This window comes from Ictalurus furcatus, chromosome 13 (genome assembly GCF_023375685.1).
Source record: "Ictalurus furcatus strain D&B chromosome 13, Billie_1.0, whole genome shotgun sequence".
In the NCBI taxonomy this organism is placed as follows: Eukaryota; Metazoa; Chordata; class Actinopteri; order Siluriformes; family Ictaluridae; genus Ictalurus; species Ictalurus furcatus.
Window position 1 is genome coordinate 11,020,056 of NC_071267.1, and position 17,024 is coordinate 11,037,079.

Genomic DNA, 17,024 nt, shown 5'->3' on the forward strand with positions numbered 1-17,024 from the left:
GACAAACCTTTTCTACCTACTTAACAAGATGCTTAACAAGGTGCATGTTAAATATATATATATATCCATTGTCATATTCTATAACTGATTATAGGCATATGCCTAATCAGAACTAAAACAAGAACATGATTTAGTTTGATCAGTTAAGCATACATTAATAAACAGAGTAGCATGATACATATGAACATTTTACACAAAAACAAGTGTTCATTTAGTCTCAAAATATATTAAGCATATTTGAAACTGAACAGAATTCTGGCGGATGAAGATGTAATCAGTTTGGCAATGACAGACATGGCTGTTTCCTTTGTGTAATAATTTAAAAGAATCACAGTATAGTCCAGCTAAAGTTTATATTGAATTTGTGTTTCAGAACTAGCCTTGTCTTCGCAAAGCCTCTCTGTTCATCAGTCTGAGTCTGAGTCATGGTGGAAGTGGACAGCATCTTGGCTAATGGCTCAGCGGTCCACATTCATCCTGCGTAGCTTCTCGGGCAGGTTGTCCTCGGGCCAGCCGCCAGCTGCTGGCAACTGGTTGAGGTTGGGTCCTGCTACTGGAGTAGGCATTAAAGGCAGTCTGTGATACTCCAGCTCTCCTGCTGACAAGATGTGTGGCTCTGCCTTCATCTGGTTGGTGGATTCCTCCAGCCTGGCTGATGAGCGCAGCGGCTCACTTGTGTTAGATGTTTTTTCAGCTGCTTGTGTATTGCTGGCTTTCCCAGCCTCTTTACCATTTCTGGAGCTCATACGCTGGAGCTTACTGGGCAACCTAGAGACCGTTCCTTCAGTGTGGGGAGCACCATCAAGGGAGAAGATGCGCTCTCTGCGGCTTCGTGGATCTCCTGGAGTTGGTGTGAGAGGAGGAGCAGGGGAAGGCAGGCAAGATGATTCCTCCTGCTCCTTTACACTGTAGGGAGGTGTGGGCACCTCAAAGGTGCTGTGGAACTGCGAGTAGTCCACTCGGAAGAAACCATCCTCCAGAGACATAACAGGAAGGAAGCGGTGCCCCCACAACACCTCATCCTCTGTGTAAGATGTCCGAGCCTGGCATGTCATACCTGAGAGAGAGCGAGAGAGAGGGAGAGAGAGAGAGAGAGAGAGAGAGAGAGAGAGAGAGAGAGAGAGAGAGAGAGAGTAGGCAATCAATCCAGCATGGAAAAAGATAGCGCAGCACAGACAAGCAGTGAAGTATTGCTTTTACCTTTGAGTGCAGCTATATTTATCATGGTTTTCTCTGACCACATAATGGCTTGACATGAATCATTTAGACCCCAATCCATTTTGTTTGTCTAGTGATCTCAGTATGATGCTAACCTGTGGTTTCCACTATCCCTTCAAGGATAACAACAATCTCAAACTGCTCACTCATGAGTGAGCGCTGTGAGAGGTCGAAGAACGGGCTCTTGGGATTAATCTCGTGGCAGATGGTGAGAGGAGAGACGAGGAAGAGTTGGTCGGCGCCCGTTCCAAACCCAACGTCCAGCTCTCTTTGGTCCAAGGGCAGAAACTCCCCCTCAGGTGTCTGTCGAGACTACAGTAGAGGAGACAGAATCAAAAATGCTACTCAGGTAATGGCCTTTTCAAAAGTGCTTTTCCCCTGGTATCTGGATGAGTGTCAGACTTCCTTCATCAACACTGGTGCAAATCCTGTTCTCTTTTCATTCTCATCCAAGAGCACAGGCCTTGGAATGCACAGAACAATTACTTAGATTAAAGTGTAAATGAAGTCAATGGAGAGCTTAATGTGCTGTTTCGGAGTAATACATTAACTCCAACGTGAAGACAGAAAAGGAGAGTGAAACCCTCGAGAGATGAACAGATGCAAAAGACTACTTTTAGGAAGTGTATCTGAGTTCATCCATTAATCTTAAAGATCCCATGTAACATACTGAGAATCTGTAATTTAGATTTGAAGCCATAAATCAACATAAGCAACACCATGTTTTTACCATTTGCATTATTGCCAAGCTCGGTCCTCAGTGGAGACTTGCTGATGGAATTTTTAAATGGGCCATTTTCTACTGATTCATGGCAAATCAGTGCAACAGTGATATCCTACAAATTTTTAAATTCTCATTAAATGTAGAATATGCATGAATGTTTAGTATAATCATAATTATAAGTATTTTTTTTTTTGTGTGTGTGTGTGTGTGTGTGTGTGTGTGTGTGTGTGTGATACGGAAAATCTGGGCTGTGAACAGAATTTCAAATTGTCAGCGGTATTAACCTACGCTAAAATCCCAAGTACTGTATATTTAACTCATGTTGTATAAGAGTGCATTTATTTGATCAAAATGTACTCAACACACTGTTCCTTCCATTCGCTTGCAGGACACAATGTACAGCCCACATACAGTACCGAGCTGAACAGTAAGCCTGAATAACAATAACACACAACTATACATAGCACTCCCAGAGATCGTCTTTCTAGCTGTAAAACTCTGCAGTGACTTTTAAAAGATGAAAGATAAGATGATAGCTCGTTTAAAAGATGAATATGAGGATAGATCAGAATTTCAGCTTTCATGTCCTGATATTTACATCTAGGTGTGTTAAACGACATAGAACATGGCACCTTTTGGGGCAGACCAACCAATTTTTATGTGAGCAAAAGTAATGGAACAGATACTTAATGAGACTTAAAGTAAATTCATGTAAATAACACTTAATATTTGGTTGCATATCCCTTGCTTGCAATAACTGGTGACCCACTGACATCACCAAACTGTTGCATTTTTCTTTTGTGTTGCATTTCCAGCCTTATACTGCAGCTTCTTACAGTTGTTGTTTGTTTTGTTGATATTCTGAGCCAGCGTCTCAAACCCAAATGTCTTCAATGTATAGTAGTACCTACTCAGCGTGGCTCAAGGTTCCTTTCAAGAACATTCAAACTAACTGTTCCTCAGTGGTGGAATGAACTTCCAACCTCAATCCGGACTGCAGAATCTCTCACTATCTTCAAAAAACATCTAAAGACCCACCTCTTCCGTGAACACCTAATCAACCCATAAAAAAAAAGAGAAAAAAAATGTACTCTGGCACTTACACCTCTACTCTGCGCACTTTGCTTCTTCTGGAACTCAATTAACGGATCTTGTATGGCAGCACTACTTTTGTTCTCTGCTTGATTTATCGCTTTGCTTGTATTTTCTCATTTGTAAGTCGCTTTGGATAAAAGCGTCTGCTAAATGAATAAATGTAAATGTATATCGAAAACAATAGAATTGGCCTTGCTGTTCCAATACTTTCAGAGGGGATTGTATACGGTGCAAGCCTAATGGACATGTATTTCACAGTTAATCATCAAAAAAAGCACATTGCAAACTGTACGCTATGAAAATATCAAGAAGAGGTACTTCTATAAGACAAGTAACCTGATAAAACACCTTATGGCATTTAAATAGTATCTCAGCTGACTTAAGCAAGCAGAGTAGTATCAGAGAGCGCGGACATTAATAATGCTGTGAATTGTGAGCACACAAATGTATTTGCAAGTGTGGAGCACTGAAGCAAGTGTACAGACAAACTGTAGTGCATAAGAGCACTTCAGTTCTGCGAGCACTGAGCACTGAGACTCACATGTTTTGTTCACCATGCTCGCTCGTACTGCTCTGTGTCGCCCTTCTTAAACATAAAACTCAGCAAGAGGAGCATGGCAACAACCAACATAAACAGAGCTAAATAAACTGTTCCATAAGGCAGCACCTGATTGTTAATACTAGGAAGATTACTCATTTCAGTATCAGTATCGGTATTGGTAATGATGAGTACCAAAACACGTTCTCATACTTGTACTCAGTCAGGAAAAACAGGTATTAATGCATTCCTAGTTTAATTCAGTCTCTCCAGGATTTTAAAAATGAACACAAAATCAAGCACACTCTGCAATATTCAGAAGAGCTTGCAATTTTAAAAAAAATATATATATATAATTATTACCACAGATTTTCCACAGATTTGGGCCAAGACGCATCACATGACATAAGCACAATGCACATTCAGCCAAAGCCCTCTTGGATTCATGTGTGTCGAACATGGGGACAGCTAAAAGGTCACATTTACCATCAAACATCACTGTGAAAGTGATCTTGTCAAGTAGTTTTCCGCAAAAAAAAAAAAAATCCACAAACTTTTTAAAAAAGCCGCAGCAAAATCAAGTACAGACCTGTACTTGAAAATCTGTTAAATCATTCCAATATGTAGTCTTTAGAGTTGTGCCTTTACACATGAACATAAGGGACTGGCAGGAGAGTGGGACAGAGCTGGCTGTGTGCGCCTGCCGCTCCAGATGGTGAACAGACTGAGCTGCACTCGTGGAGCTGTACCCAGACCAAGGGGTGAGACTTTTCACACGATAGACACAGTACCCACACATTCTCCTTAGTGCTGTAAAAGAAACAGCTCCAATACAATCAGATACACATACTTATACAGACATGTATGCAATGCATGCTCACGCACATACAGTCATGTGAAAAAATAAGTACACTCCAAGGAAATTGTTGGCTTTTTTTGACATATTTTGACAAGCAAACATTTGAAACAGTGCCTATTAGTGAAGTTAATACACTCTATCAAATTGACATTTTGTAGTCATTTTCACAATTTAAATGAACTAAGAAGAGATTAGACACTTTTTGGAAAAATTAAGCATACCCCTACATTTATCACACCTTCAAACTCATAAAATTCTAATCAGGTGTTCAAGTTTGGGTGCCAGTGATTAGACCATGCTTAGGGAGTGTCAGGTGTTCCCTTTGCTAGTGAGGTGTGTGGTGTCATCATGCCAAGATCGAAAGAGGTCAGTCAACATATGACTGAAGCATAGGCAAAGATTAATTAACACTACAGCACCCACAGAGAAACATGAGGATGTCATCCATCAGGTTGAAAAAAAAAGGAAACCCTGAAAAATGTCTAATACCAGCTGTTATTATTTCTGTCAAAGTAATTGCACTCCTGTGGTCATACACCTGCTAATCAAAGTTAACTCTGCATAACATTGCTGCCTTGCTGAAATATACTGGTTGCTTGATATTTATACAGCAAACATTATGAACATGTGTGTGCACTGCACTTTCACTGGAACAATGCAATAAGAGAAAGTGAACCTTCCTTTGAAAGAAAAAAAAAAACCATAAATCAAGATTCCTGGCAAGCTTTCTGGAAGCTGAGCCAATGTAAGGAGCACTGAAGGGTAGCAGCAATGCTAATGCACAGGTACGAGGTCCCAGTTCACAGTGTGGCATCTGTCTCAGGTAATATTTAATAATGTGCTATAGAAGGCATTCTCTTCACTTTTCAAACACCCAAGAGAGGCAACATTAAAACCCTGCTGTTCCAACCCTCAAACTTTTATCTTCATGCTATAATCATCTTCACAGATCTAGGTACACATACACACTGTAGTGCTTCCCTAGCATTTATAGAGTCAAATATTCCTTGCAATGTAGTAGTGTGTAGTCCAGTGTTGCAGTAAAGACTGTTTCGGTAGAACCTAAGACAAAACCGCAACTAAGATCAAGAAAAGATTGACCCTGCATCTTAATTCGCCTACTATCCGTCCAAAACAGTATACGAGATTAGAATTAGTGTGTCCCAAATAGTAGTATGTTAAATTAGTATCCCAGAGGTACCCAGATGGTCTACTATTTCCAGTAGATTTTCCAAGTGTGGATTCGTTGACACCTTTTCAGCTAATATTACCCACAAGTCCTTGCACGAGGGAGGGGGAGTTGGTAGGATCAAGGGAATCAAGGGAATGGTAACGGAATAATGAATGAAGAAAAGCTAACATGTGGTGAGAAGTTTGTTTACGGTGACGGTGTCTGTAACTAGCCAATGACGTTCTCTTCCGTTACGTGACGTGTTAGTATGTCCTAGTACTTGCATTCTCTTTTGCTACCCACTCAAAATGTATGTACTTTTTCTTCACAAGAAGAGTGCACATTTTTAGTATATAATGTAAGTAGGTGAATTTAGATGAAGGGTGATAATTTTACAGGTCTAGATCAAGAAGAGACCAAAGCTAAAGATTGTGAGGCCAGGATCACAAAAAAAGTTGCAAAGCACTTTGTTTTTTCTTGGTTACATTGGAAATAATTTTAAGGATTACAAATTGAAACTGTAATACACAAACTTTATTATAGACAATGACACAGACATTGCTGAACTGAGCAGATTGCAATTAGCTCTCTAGGACCAACATAAACAGTTTGTGCTACAGAAGAAAAAGAGCTCTTTTCTATTTAGAAAAGCAATAATAACAAGACTCCCAAGTAATGCCACAGAAAAGCCTTTGCCCGGTCATCAGGATATCACAAGTTCATACACTGACAATTCTACAGCCATCTGTGACAGGGAGTCCTAGACAGAAAAATTGGATACCATTGCTCTCTCCCCTGTCAATCAGAGCAACAGTAGTCGTTTAGCCAATTGTGGATGTCTGTTAGATCATGTATGGTTAATCAATGCTTTCCTGAGTGTGTTTGGCTGTCCTGTGACATAGCATGATGGTGTCTGGTTTCATGTGTCTTGGAGGAAGCACCTGCTAGCCCTCACCCTCCCACATTAATAGTTGCTGGGAGAGTCAATACGGGAGAGCTAGCTAGTGATTGGGAACTGGCAAGGTACACTAACCCTAACCTGACCATCGTACCCATGTGTGTTTTTTGAACATCCCATTCTAAATTTGGTCCCCCCCATTGCTAATTAAATAACCTCCACTCTTCTAGGAAGGCTTTCTAGATTTTGGAGTGTGGCTGTGGGGATTTGCCCGTTCAGCCACAAGAGCATTAGTGAGGTGAATGATACCGATGCTGAATGAGGAGGTCTTGGGCGCAGTCGGCATTCCTGTTCATCACAAAGGCTTTCAGTGGGGTTAAGGTCAGGGCTCTGTGCTGGCCACTCTATTTCTTTGACAGCAATCTTGGCAAACCATGTCTTCCTGGACCTCGCTTTGTGCATAGGGGCATTGTCATGATGGAACATGTTTCAGGCCTTTTAAATCTAGTGCAGGGAAATAGTAAAGCTACAGCATACAAAGACATTCAATACAATTGCGTGCGTCCAACTTTGTGGGGGACGTCCCTCATATGGGTGTGGTGGTCAGATTGGCCATATAGTGTACATCATTGTCTGCCCTAAGATTGTTTTCCTCCAATGATTCACTCACATTGTATACCCAATATTGGAGTAACTGCTTGAATTATTTTAGATTAGAACACACAGATATGTGTGCTACCACAGAAAGTGCTTATGTGTAGGTTTGGTTTGACTGACTGCTAGAAAACAGACCTTTCCTGTAGTTGAGTGTGGATATCATGTGACAGTCTCAGCATAGAACCCAATTATACATGTGGTTAGTACATTTGCCTCGTATCTCCAAGTTTGGAGGTTCAATTCCTGCCTCTGCTTGTGTGCGTGCCATGTTCTCCCCGTCATTTGGGGGTTTCCTCCGAGTACTCTGGTTTCCTCCCCCAGTCCAAAGGCATGCATTGTAGGCTGATTGGCATTTCCAAATTGTCCTTACTGTGTGAATGGATGTGTGAGTGTATGTGCGATTGTGCCCTGCGATGGGTTGGCACTCTGTCCAGGGTGTCCCCTGACTTGTACCCCGAGTCCCCTGGGATAGGCTCCAGGCTTCCCGTGGCCCTGTGTAGGATAAGCGGTACAGAAAATGGACGGATGGATGGATGGATGTTATTTCTTTCGAGTCAATAATTTCATTTCTAAAAACATCATTGATTCAGTTACAATGAGTGAATAAGGGGTTTCTTGTGGGAATTAGTCCATAATACAATAAGTCAGAAGAAAGAAAAAACTTCACTTGAGACAGAAGACAGGGTCTGGTTATATTAAACAGGACTTACACCAAACACTCCTAAATCAAATAACTATAACATATCAACAATAGGTAATGAATTAGGTATGGATAATATTCCACAACAGTCACATTCATGTCTTTTTTTTTCTCTTAAAAAAAAAACTCACCCAATTTTACACTCCATTAGGAGACTACATAACAAATGTCTCCTGTTACAACACATTAATTTCTGTGCACTACCAAGTTTAATTAATTCTAAAATGTAAATATACTTGTATTAGACATTTTACCTGTTTTTGCCTGACTACACTGCTAGTGGAAAACCATTCCATTTATAATAATTATTATATCTGACTCCTGGTTGAGATGTGGCTGTACAAATGTTGGCCAGATTTGGGCCATGATTCACTCCTTTATATAGATCAAAGTACAGCTGCTTATGTGGCTCACATCTAAGCCAATAAAAATTCTTGACTGGGTAGTGAGCTAATGTTTGCTGGAGACAGGACAGAGAACCCAAATGTTGAAAACAAAATTAGATAATACATAGGACAGATAGGAATAAATACCCAGAATGTGAGTTTTGTTGTCATCATCTCTGTTTTAGCTAGACAGATAGCTAATTGTAGCGAGATAGTTTGCGGAAATGTCTCTCATAGCTAAGCCAACATGCTGTAATATATTGAATGCACTGGGGAAGAAATCAAATTGTTTGTATTGATGTGATTAAACTGCTTGTAAAGCCTTGAAACCATCAGGGAGCCAATGATTAGCTACACATTTATCTCTGTGTGAATGTGCAAAGCAGTGTGTGTGTGTGTGTGTGTGTGTGTGTGTGTGTGTGTGTTTAACAGCACCACTCTACTGACCATTTCCCATGAACTCATCTGATATTCTGTTATTTCACTGTATTACTCAGTCATGTTTGGTTTTGTTAGTCATGATGAATAATGTTATCGAAAGGTAATACCTGTAATCTTGAATGTGAAGCATGTCTCATTTGATTGTTCTCCATTTCAGCTTTCTGTAGGTTTGATCCGTGTGCACTACTGTTATTTTTCAAACTGCTCAAATGTGATTTAACTCATAGTAGCAAGCACAAGTTGTATAACCAGTTCCTAACTGAGTTTTGTAGCCAACATTCTGCATCAACCACCAAACACATACTCGCACATCTTTACACATACTCATTCATGCAATTATCTAATCATCCAATCGTGTGGCAGAAGTGCAGTGTATAAAATAATGCAGATACAGGCCAGCAGCTTCGGGTAATGTTCACATCAACCATCAGAATGGGGAAAAATGTGATCTCAGTGCATGACTGTTGGTGCCAGATGGGCTCATTTAAGTTTTTCTATAACTGCTGATCTCCTGGGATTTTCACACACAACAGTCTTTATAGTTTACTCAGAATGGTGCAATGAAGAAAAAACATCCAGTGAGCAGCAGTTCTGTGGATGGAAGCAGCTTTTTGATGAGAGAGGTCAAAAAAGAATGGTCAGACTGGTTCAATCTGACAGAAAGACTACAGTAACTCAGATAACCACTCTGTACAATTGTGGTGAGCAGAAAAGCATCTCAGAATGGACAACACATTGAACCTTGAGGCGGATGAGCTACAACAACAGAAGACCATGTCGGGTTCCAATTCTTTCAACCAAGAACAGAAAGCTGAGACTGCAGTGGACACAAGCTCACCAAAACTGGACAATTGAACACTGGAAAAACGTAGCCTTGTCTGATGACTCTCCATTTCTGCTGAGGCACACAGATAGTAGGGTCAGAATTTGGTGCCAACAGCATGAATCCATGGACCCAACCTGCCTTGTGTCTACAATCCAGGCTGGTTGGAGGTGGTGTAATGGTGTGGGAAAAGTTTTCTTGGCACACTTTGGGCCCGTTAATACCAATCAATCATCACTTGAATGCCACAGCCTATTTGAGTATTGTTGCTGACCATGTGCTTCCCTTCATAGCCACAATTTACCATCTTCTAATGGCTATGTCCAGCATGATACTGCAGCATGTCACAAAGCAAAAGTTGTCTCAAACCGGTTTCATGAACATGACAACGAGTTCAATGTTCTTCAGTGGAATTCCCAACTACCGGCTCTGAATCCAGTAGAACACCTTTGGGATGTGGTAGAACAAGAGTTTCACAGCATGAAAGTGCACCTGAACATCTGCAGAGATTAGGTAATGCAATCATATCAACATGGAATCTCACAGGAATGTTTCCAACATCTTGTGGAAACCATGCCACAAAGAATTGAGGCTGTTTTGAGAATAAAGGGAGGTCCTACCCAGTATTAGTATAGTGTTCCTTATAAAGTGCTCGGTGAGTATATATCTCTGTTGTTACTTTCTTTCTATTTTTTCTGTATTGTTACCATTTTCTGATTTCTTTAATGGCTAAATAATAAATGTGTTCAACGGTTTGGCTCTGCACCTTCTTAACTGCCATTAAAACAAGGTTTATTATTGTCAGCTTGCCAGTTATAGTTTTAAATTATGTGAATATAAATTCTCTGTAGTAATCTTCCATTTATACTGGGTCTGTTTATCATGTTTAAACTCTGACTCTGCTATTAATGAAATGGTCATGGCTCACTTTAACTGAAGGGAAACCTCTGATGTTGCAGTGGAAGGCTTTTCATCACTGACCTGGAATTGAAGGTCTTTAGCCAAGCGAGTGAATTTAATTTGTAGCAGTAACATATAAACCTATTAAAATGACTTGGCATGAGATACTAAATTGTTGGCTAATTGTTGTAGAAGCCATCAGCCAATCAAGTTTCAACTTTATGTCTTAGTTCAGGCTAGGAGCTACATAACTCACAATCCTTAAAGCAAGATTGAACAATGAGAGACACATGATGTAACAGTGGAAACATTAATGGCAACACATATTAGCACCTCTCGCTTTCTTTCTCTAAGATGTGTTTGTTTTGCTATGTAATTCAGTGAAATCTCTTCGGGAGACTGACCTGCTTTTGTTTCCCCAGTTCACAAACCAAAGTTACTATTTTTCACATAACACGAAATAAGTCTTTTTAATCAACCTTTCTGAAAATGTTTGGTATGAGGGAGTCTGAAGTGAAACCTCGCACCAGGACATGGCTTGCAATGCTGTTATTAGGTTTGGCAATATGATGTCATGATGCATGTTATATCTTGTTGGTGAGCTGCCATTTTTTACAGTTAATCAATCACCTAGTCGGATATCTAGCCGAGCTTGTCGATTTTCATCTAACTTGAGTGTTTTGAGTGTTTAGATCATTATGATGGGAAGCTATTGCTGTGTTATAAACTCACACAGCAGCACATGACAGCCATCATGAAGTCTAAAATCTACAACGGGCTGTAAAAATAGAGAACACAGCGCGCATTCAGCCAAAGCCCTCTTCTATTCACGTGTGTCGAACATGAGTACAGCTAAAAGGTCTCATTTACCAACAAACATCACTGCGAAAGACCGTGCAAGACTATTTCATGCAACTGCAATTTCCGCAAAAAAAGCTGCATCTCAAATTTTGAAAAAAGCCGCAGCAAAATCAAGCAAAATGGCAAAATGCTTTCCAGATCATGGCATTAGTGTCTCCAATGCTTCCCTATCAACAATTTTCATATCCCCCACCATCAACAGAGATTTTAAAGTAAATCACAACATATCTGGAGTTATAAACAGTTTTTTTTAATAGAAAAAGGAATAACACCAATTCATAGTTAATACAATTGAATGTTTTATTAATGGGAAAAAGTCAAGTGTACAGAATAAAAGTGTACAGAATACTACACTCTTACTTTAATATATGATTATTTATTGCTTGAATATATTTATGTGCTACCTGTCACTAGCAAACTAGGGCAAACATTAATATAATAATATCCATAGGTGCTCTACACATTTATTTGTAAACTGTACATGAGCTTCAAGTTACTTGGAATTTTTTAATTGCTCCAACGAATTGGCACTCAAGCCACACATCAGATATGAAAAGATGTCTAAAAGTGTATAAGGTAGCATATCATTACGCCACTCTTTATTTGGCTCTACACTGTCAATAAGACTTTTTTTTATCCATATGGTGGTGTTTGGCGTCCATCTGGACTTTCATATGATATAAACCCTTGTCCAGAAATTCACTTTTATGTATGACACATCCAAAAAAAAAATTATTTAGAAAATCAATCCCCCAATGCAGCACAAAGCTTAATAGTAAATTAGCCAGCCTGAAACAAAGGAAAGATGAACAACAAAACCATACCAATATCATATAAAACTCTATGTTGTTTGTACACACACACCTACAATACATACTGTAATAACCAAATAGACTAACATTAGATAAAATACGTCTCAATGACGTCATTCCCAAGGCTACACAATATTGTGCCCTTGACTTTTCCCCATCTTTCACTGGCGTTTCTTTGATAAGTCCCATGAGGGCATGATTCATATTGTAGTTGTATGGTTTGCTTCAAACTCAGTGTCTATGGAGAAAATGATGTGCGTCCAAGGCTGTTGGAAAAAAAAAGGTCTATAGAATGTCATCTCTCCTACAAAACTCAAATTATAATGTAGCGAAGGCACTTCCTACTTCGCAGTTCGATTAATTAAGTTCAGTCATGCGTTACACACTCGGCCCCCTAGTTTCTGTCATTGGTACGAGTCAACACATGAGGTTAGAGCAAATGGAAAACCCTACAATGATAGTAAGTGTGTAAATCTTTGACGCAGGCCAGAGTGCTTACTCTGCACAATGATCTGGTGCAATGATGTGCTGCTACTGCTGCGGTTGCTCAGACCTCTAATCTATTGTTCAGTGTTGATTATAGCAGAGAGAGAGAGAGAGAGAGAGAGAGAGAGAGGTAGAGGAAAGAAGCACCTAAAGTTAGCCGTCAGTCTCCCCCACCTTCTCTGCAATGCACCTGCTCTCATCCACTGCTGTCAGAAACCAGCTGTCAATCACTTCGTACTTTCCCTAGACCCCAGAGTATAATACCCCCGACACACACACCTGCACTGAACATTATACTCCTGCTTGATCTGTCCTTCAAGCCTGCACTTGTCTTTTTTTCCCCCTTCGTTTCCTCTTCTATTCTTTTAATCCCCTTTTCCCCGTCCCTCCCTCAATCTTTCTCCCTGGTGAAAATTGGATTAGGAAGTCATGAAAGAATATATACCAGAGAACCATCTCACTTAAACTCGTTACATGTTCTATCTTTAAAGAAGCCTGTTTTTTTCCCCCTGGATAAGGTGAGTGCTCACACTCTAGCTCTGTCTAATGAAAAATTAATCTGAGAGCATGGCAGAAAGAAAGCCGCTGGCAGAGTTATACTGTATCAGACACGCAATTATTCTAACTGCATGTATATATTACAAGCATTCGTTCTAACTGCTTCTGAATATTAAATGCCATGACTTGTCTATTCATATCGCTTATAATAATTTATTGTTGCCATTTATTTAGTTTACACTTCATAATGAGCGTGAGTAACCTTGACATGTAGTTCTACCGAGTACCTGATGTAGTGCATCTTTACCTCCCTGTCACTCAAGCTGTTCCTCTAGGCTACGTTTCAGAGGTACAATGATCCACTCCCTTGGCATTAAAGTACGAGGCTCTGGCATTTTCTGACAGCTTGCCAAGAACAGAGGAATTTGCCTATGTGGCTGAGAAACAGTATACAGACTCCCCAGCAATGATTTTTGGGTGAATGCTTAGAATGTCACTGCTTTTTTGGGTCAATCTATGTACTTTATTTTTGTCCTTAAGGACTAATATATGTGCCCAGCATATAAGTGATTACCCTATAAATTTACTTTCTTTTTTACGCTCATTGATTAGTATACTCTAGTTGATCATTTATACTTGTAGACAAGATGAGATGAGCTCTTCTAATCAACAAAAATCAATAAAGGTGACAAGTAATTCCTCCTTCCAGCTCAATCTATTTCTTATCACATCCATCAAAGTTCTCAGTAGAGACTTGAGTGAAATCATGTAGCTGACTAAGCTGAGCAACAGGGTAAACAGTAATGTTTAGCTTTTCATTGCTCTGTTTGGACACAGGTGATGAAGTAAAAATTACTTCAACACTCATGATTTCAATGAGTGGGAAATTCACATTTATATTCTCTGTGACCGTGCTATCCCCAGCATTTACATCAGGAGTACTACTTACAGTGCTTAATAATAATATTATAATGCTCTATACACCACCTTTCTTAACTTTCTTGTATCCGCATGAAGATCTGTGACTGAGCACACAAAATATAAGGGACAGTCATCAAAAGCTAATACACACAGGCAGTTTGATTATATTAAGATATGTTATATGATTTGTCTTTGTTATATTAGTATATATTATAAATATCATGAATAAGGTTACCTTGACGAGCATATACATTATCTGTTATTCCATGACTGAGTGGGTATTGCTCAGGTTCCTAACCCATAAATGAATCAAAGAGATTGTTATGTTGTGTCCAGTAAAAGGGAGCTGACTCACAGAATGTGGGACGTGAGCCACCATTACAGCTGCTCTCCTCGCTGCTCCATGCTACAATTATTGTAAATCTGAGGATGCTGATTTACATAAGATAAAATATGTGACACCAGTAACACCTACACTCTTAAAAAATAAAGGTTCCAGTTAAAACCAAAAAGGGGTTTTCAGTCTGATACCATAGGAGAACCCTTTTACGTTGCACAAAAAAACTTTTTACTCTCAGAGTTCTTTAGAGAACCATCTACTTACTGGTGCTTTAAAAAAAACCCCACAAATGGTTATTCATAGCCATAGCCGCAAGGAACAATGTTATCATAAGTTCTCTAAAAACCATTTTGGTTAGTGCTTTAGGGAACCAATGTAAGGTTCTTAAGAGTGATGCCAGGAGAACCTTTTCCAGTCCCACAAAGAACTTTATAGGGTTCTGTTTTTTACCTGTTAAGTGATTATACCTTGAAGAACCAATACACTGCTCTGAAGAACATAATGAACCATTAAGAACTTCTTTAATCTCCAAAGAACCATATAGCTCAATCCAAGAACTCTATATAATGAAAAAAAATTTCTTGACAAGAGGAAGGTTCTTTGCAGAAAATGTGGTGCTGTAAAGAACCATTGAAGAACCTTTATTTTTAAGAGTGTATAATATCTTCAGTGCTTAAAGTTATGATACTGAGTAACAGACCTTTGTCTATTTTCTCCTACCTTCTTCGAACTATACATCAGATGTGATCATAATAATACTCTCACATGATATCAGCCTATAATGAATAAACCATAACAGCACAGTCCCCAGGCTTAAATTACCACGTACATGTAGTACTGAATGAACTCTAATGTCACGTTGGATTCGTGTAAACAATGTAGTGTGCCAATTTAGCATTGGTGATTTCCCCATAATCATATGCACATCCATAATGAATGAAATTTTGATTTAAAGGGATTTAAAGTGCATATATCAGGAGACTGAATTACCTTGATGAGCTTGCACCTGATCTGAGCCGACACCATGTGGCTGTTCCTGAGGTTCCCCACGCGGAACATGAGGCAGAGTTTGCCGTCCCGCTGCGAGATCACGGCGTCCTGGCTGAACATGAGCGTCTCGGCGCGCTTCTTCGGCTGCGACATCTTGATGAACATGCAGCCGATGAGGAAGGCGTCCACGATGGAGCCGAGCAGCGACTGGAACAGGAACAGGATGATGCCCTCAGGGCACTTCTCCGTAATGTAGCGATACCCGTAGCCGATAGTGGCCTCGGTCTCGATGAAGAAGAGGAAGGCGGAGGGGAAGTTGTACACGTTGGCCACGCACGGCGTGTACTCGGGGTCGTGCCCGCGGCCGAGGTCTCCACGTGCGTACGCGATCAGCCACCACATGGAGGCCATGACGAGCCACGCGACCGTGTAGGTGAGCAGGAAGATGAGCATGTTCCAGCGCCACTTAAGGTCCACCAGCGTGGTGAACAGGTCCGAGAGGTAGCGGCTGGTCTCGCCGCCCAGGTTGCCGTGCTGCACGTTGCAGCGTCCGTTCTTCTCCACGAAGCGCTGCCTCTTGCGCTTAGCCGGCGCGGGGAAAGACGCACCTCGGGTTGTGTTCACAACCTGGTATTCCTCGCCGAACTTCCTTCTGACGGCTGACATAATGAGCGACAGTGTTTGTTTGTTTGATTATTGTTTTTGTTTTGTTTGAAAAAAGTACCGCTGAAGTTTTCGGGTTATTTGCGCACCATGCACCTCACACGATGCGGTTTCATTCCGAGCTGCAGTTTACACTTTGTATTCAATAAAAAGGCTGAGCAATAGACTCATCCATACATGAGCAAGTAAAATGCTGAAGGAGCTGCAAACTGTCAGCTCATCTCCGGTGCATAACTTTACACTGCATCCTCTTCTTGATCAAGGCGCGTCTTGATTTCACGCACTTTTCTTTCTTTCTTTATTATTATTATTATTATTTATTGCATGAGTGAGCAGTGTCCTGTCTGTTGCCTGACTCGCTTCCAGTCTGGTCACTGGTGCGGTGTGTCCTGTCCTCTGCGCACCTCCATTGCGCCGCTGTACTACACACACTGACGTGCTCCCTCACACACTGCGGCGATCTGTGACAGTGTACCCAGTGGCGCGAGCTCCAAAAATTTACGTCCTTGTTTGAATCCGGCTCTGTGATTGGACGTTGAGCGGAGGCGTGGTCTGAGAAGAAACAACGGCATAAAATGAAGGCATTCGAACTCACTTGATCACTTGCGCTTTTATGCACTTAATCCAAACAGCCTGCTTTTTCTTTTTTTTTTGAGCTAAGAGGCTCAATCTGCATGATGGTATAACACCGCATTTACATTTAACAATCCGGTTTAACTGCTGAAAACAACATGCTTAACAGTCTGTGCTCTACAAGCCAAGCGTTAGATCAAGAATCATTAGCCTGCAATAAAGAAAAGAGGCAACATTGCCTACAAATCTTGTTGGATACATTATTTCATCTAATCACATCAGTCCATCACAGAGAAACATCTCAGTGGGATGTAACACATTCTAATAAACTTGGTAATTATGGAGTGAATGTTGCTCTGTGAAAATAAGAAGGAGTCTACTTGACAAACGGATTGAGAACCGATGGAGAAACTACAACAAAACTTCCATCCATCCATCCATCCATCCATTTTCCTTACCTCTTATCCTAC

The 17,024-nt window shown here is 40.5% G+C and overlaps 1 protein-coding gene across 1 annotated transcript; it reads right to left on the bottom strand.

Moving 5' to 3' along the window:
• Positions 1–283: 283 nt before the first annotated feature.
• kcnj19b (potassium inwardly rectifying channel subfamily J member 19b) lies at positions 284–15,984 on the bottom strand. The gene is made up of 3 exons (XM_053639021.1): positions 15,319–15,984; positions 1,314–1,530; positions 284–1,057 (listed from the first exon to the last, which is right to left on the bottom strand). The coding sequence occupies exons 1-3, from the start codon at positions 15,982–15,984 to the stop codon at positions 459–461; spliced, it is 1,482 nt and encodes a 493-aa protein (XP_053494996.1). The 3' UTR covers positions 284–458.
• Positions 15,985–17,024: the final 1,040 nt, after the last annotated feature.

Coding starts and splice junctions, on each gene's coding strand:
- kcnj19b (XM_053639021.1), bottom strand. CDS start 15,984: ATGTCAGCCGTCAGAAGGAAGTTCGGCGAGGAATACCAGGTTGTGAAC. Junction 1,531..15,318: donor TCAGGTGCAAGCTCATCAAG/GTAATTCAGTCT, acceptor CCTCTACTGTAG/TCTCGACAGACACCTGAGGG. Junction 1,058..1,313: donor AGGGATAGTGGAAACCACAG/GTTAGCATCATA, acceptor GCTCTCTCTCAG/GTATGACATGCCAGGCTCGG.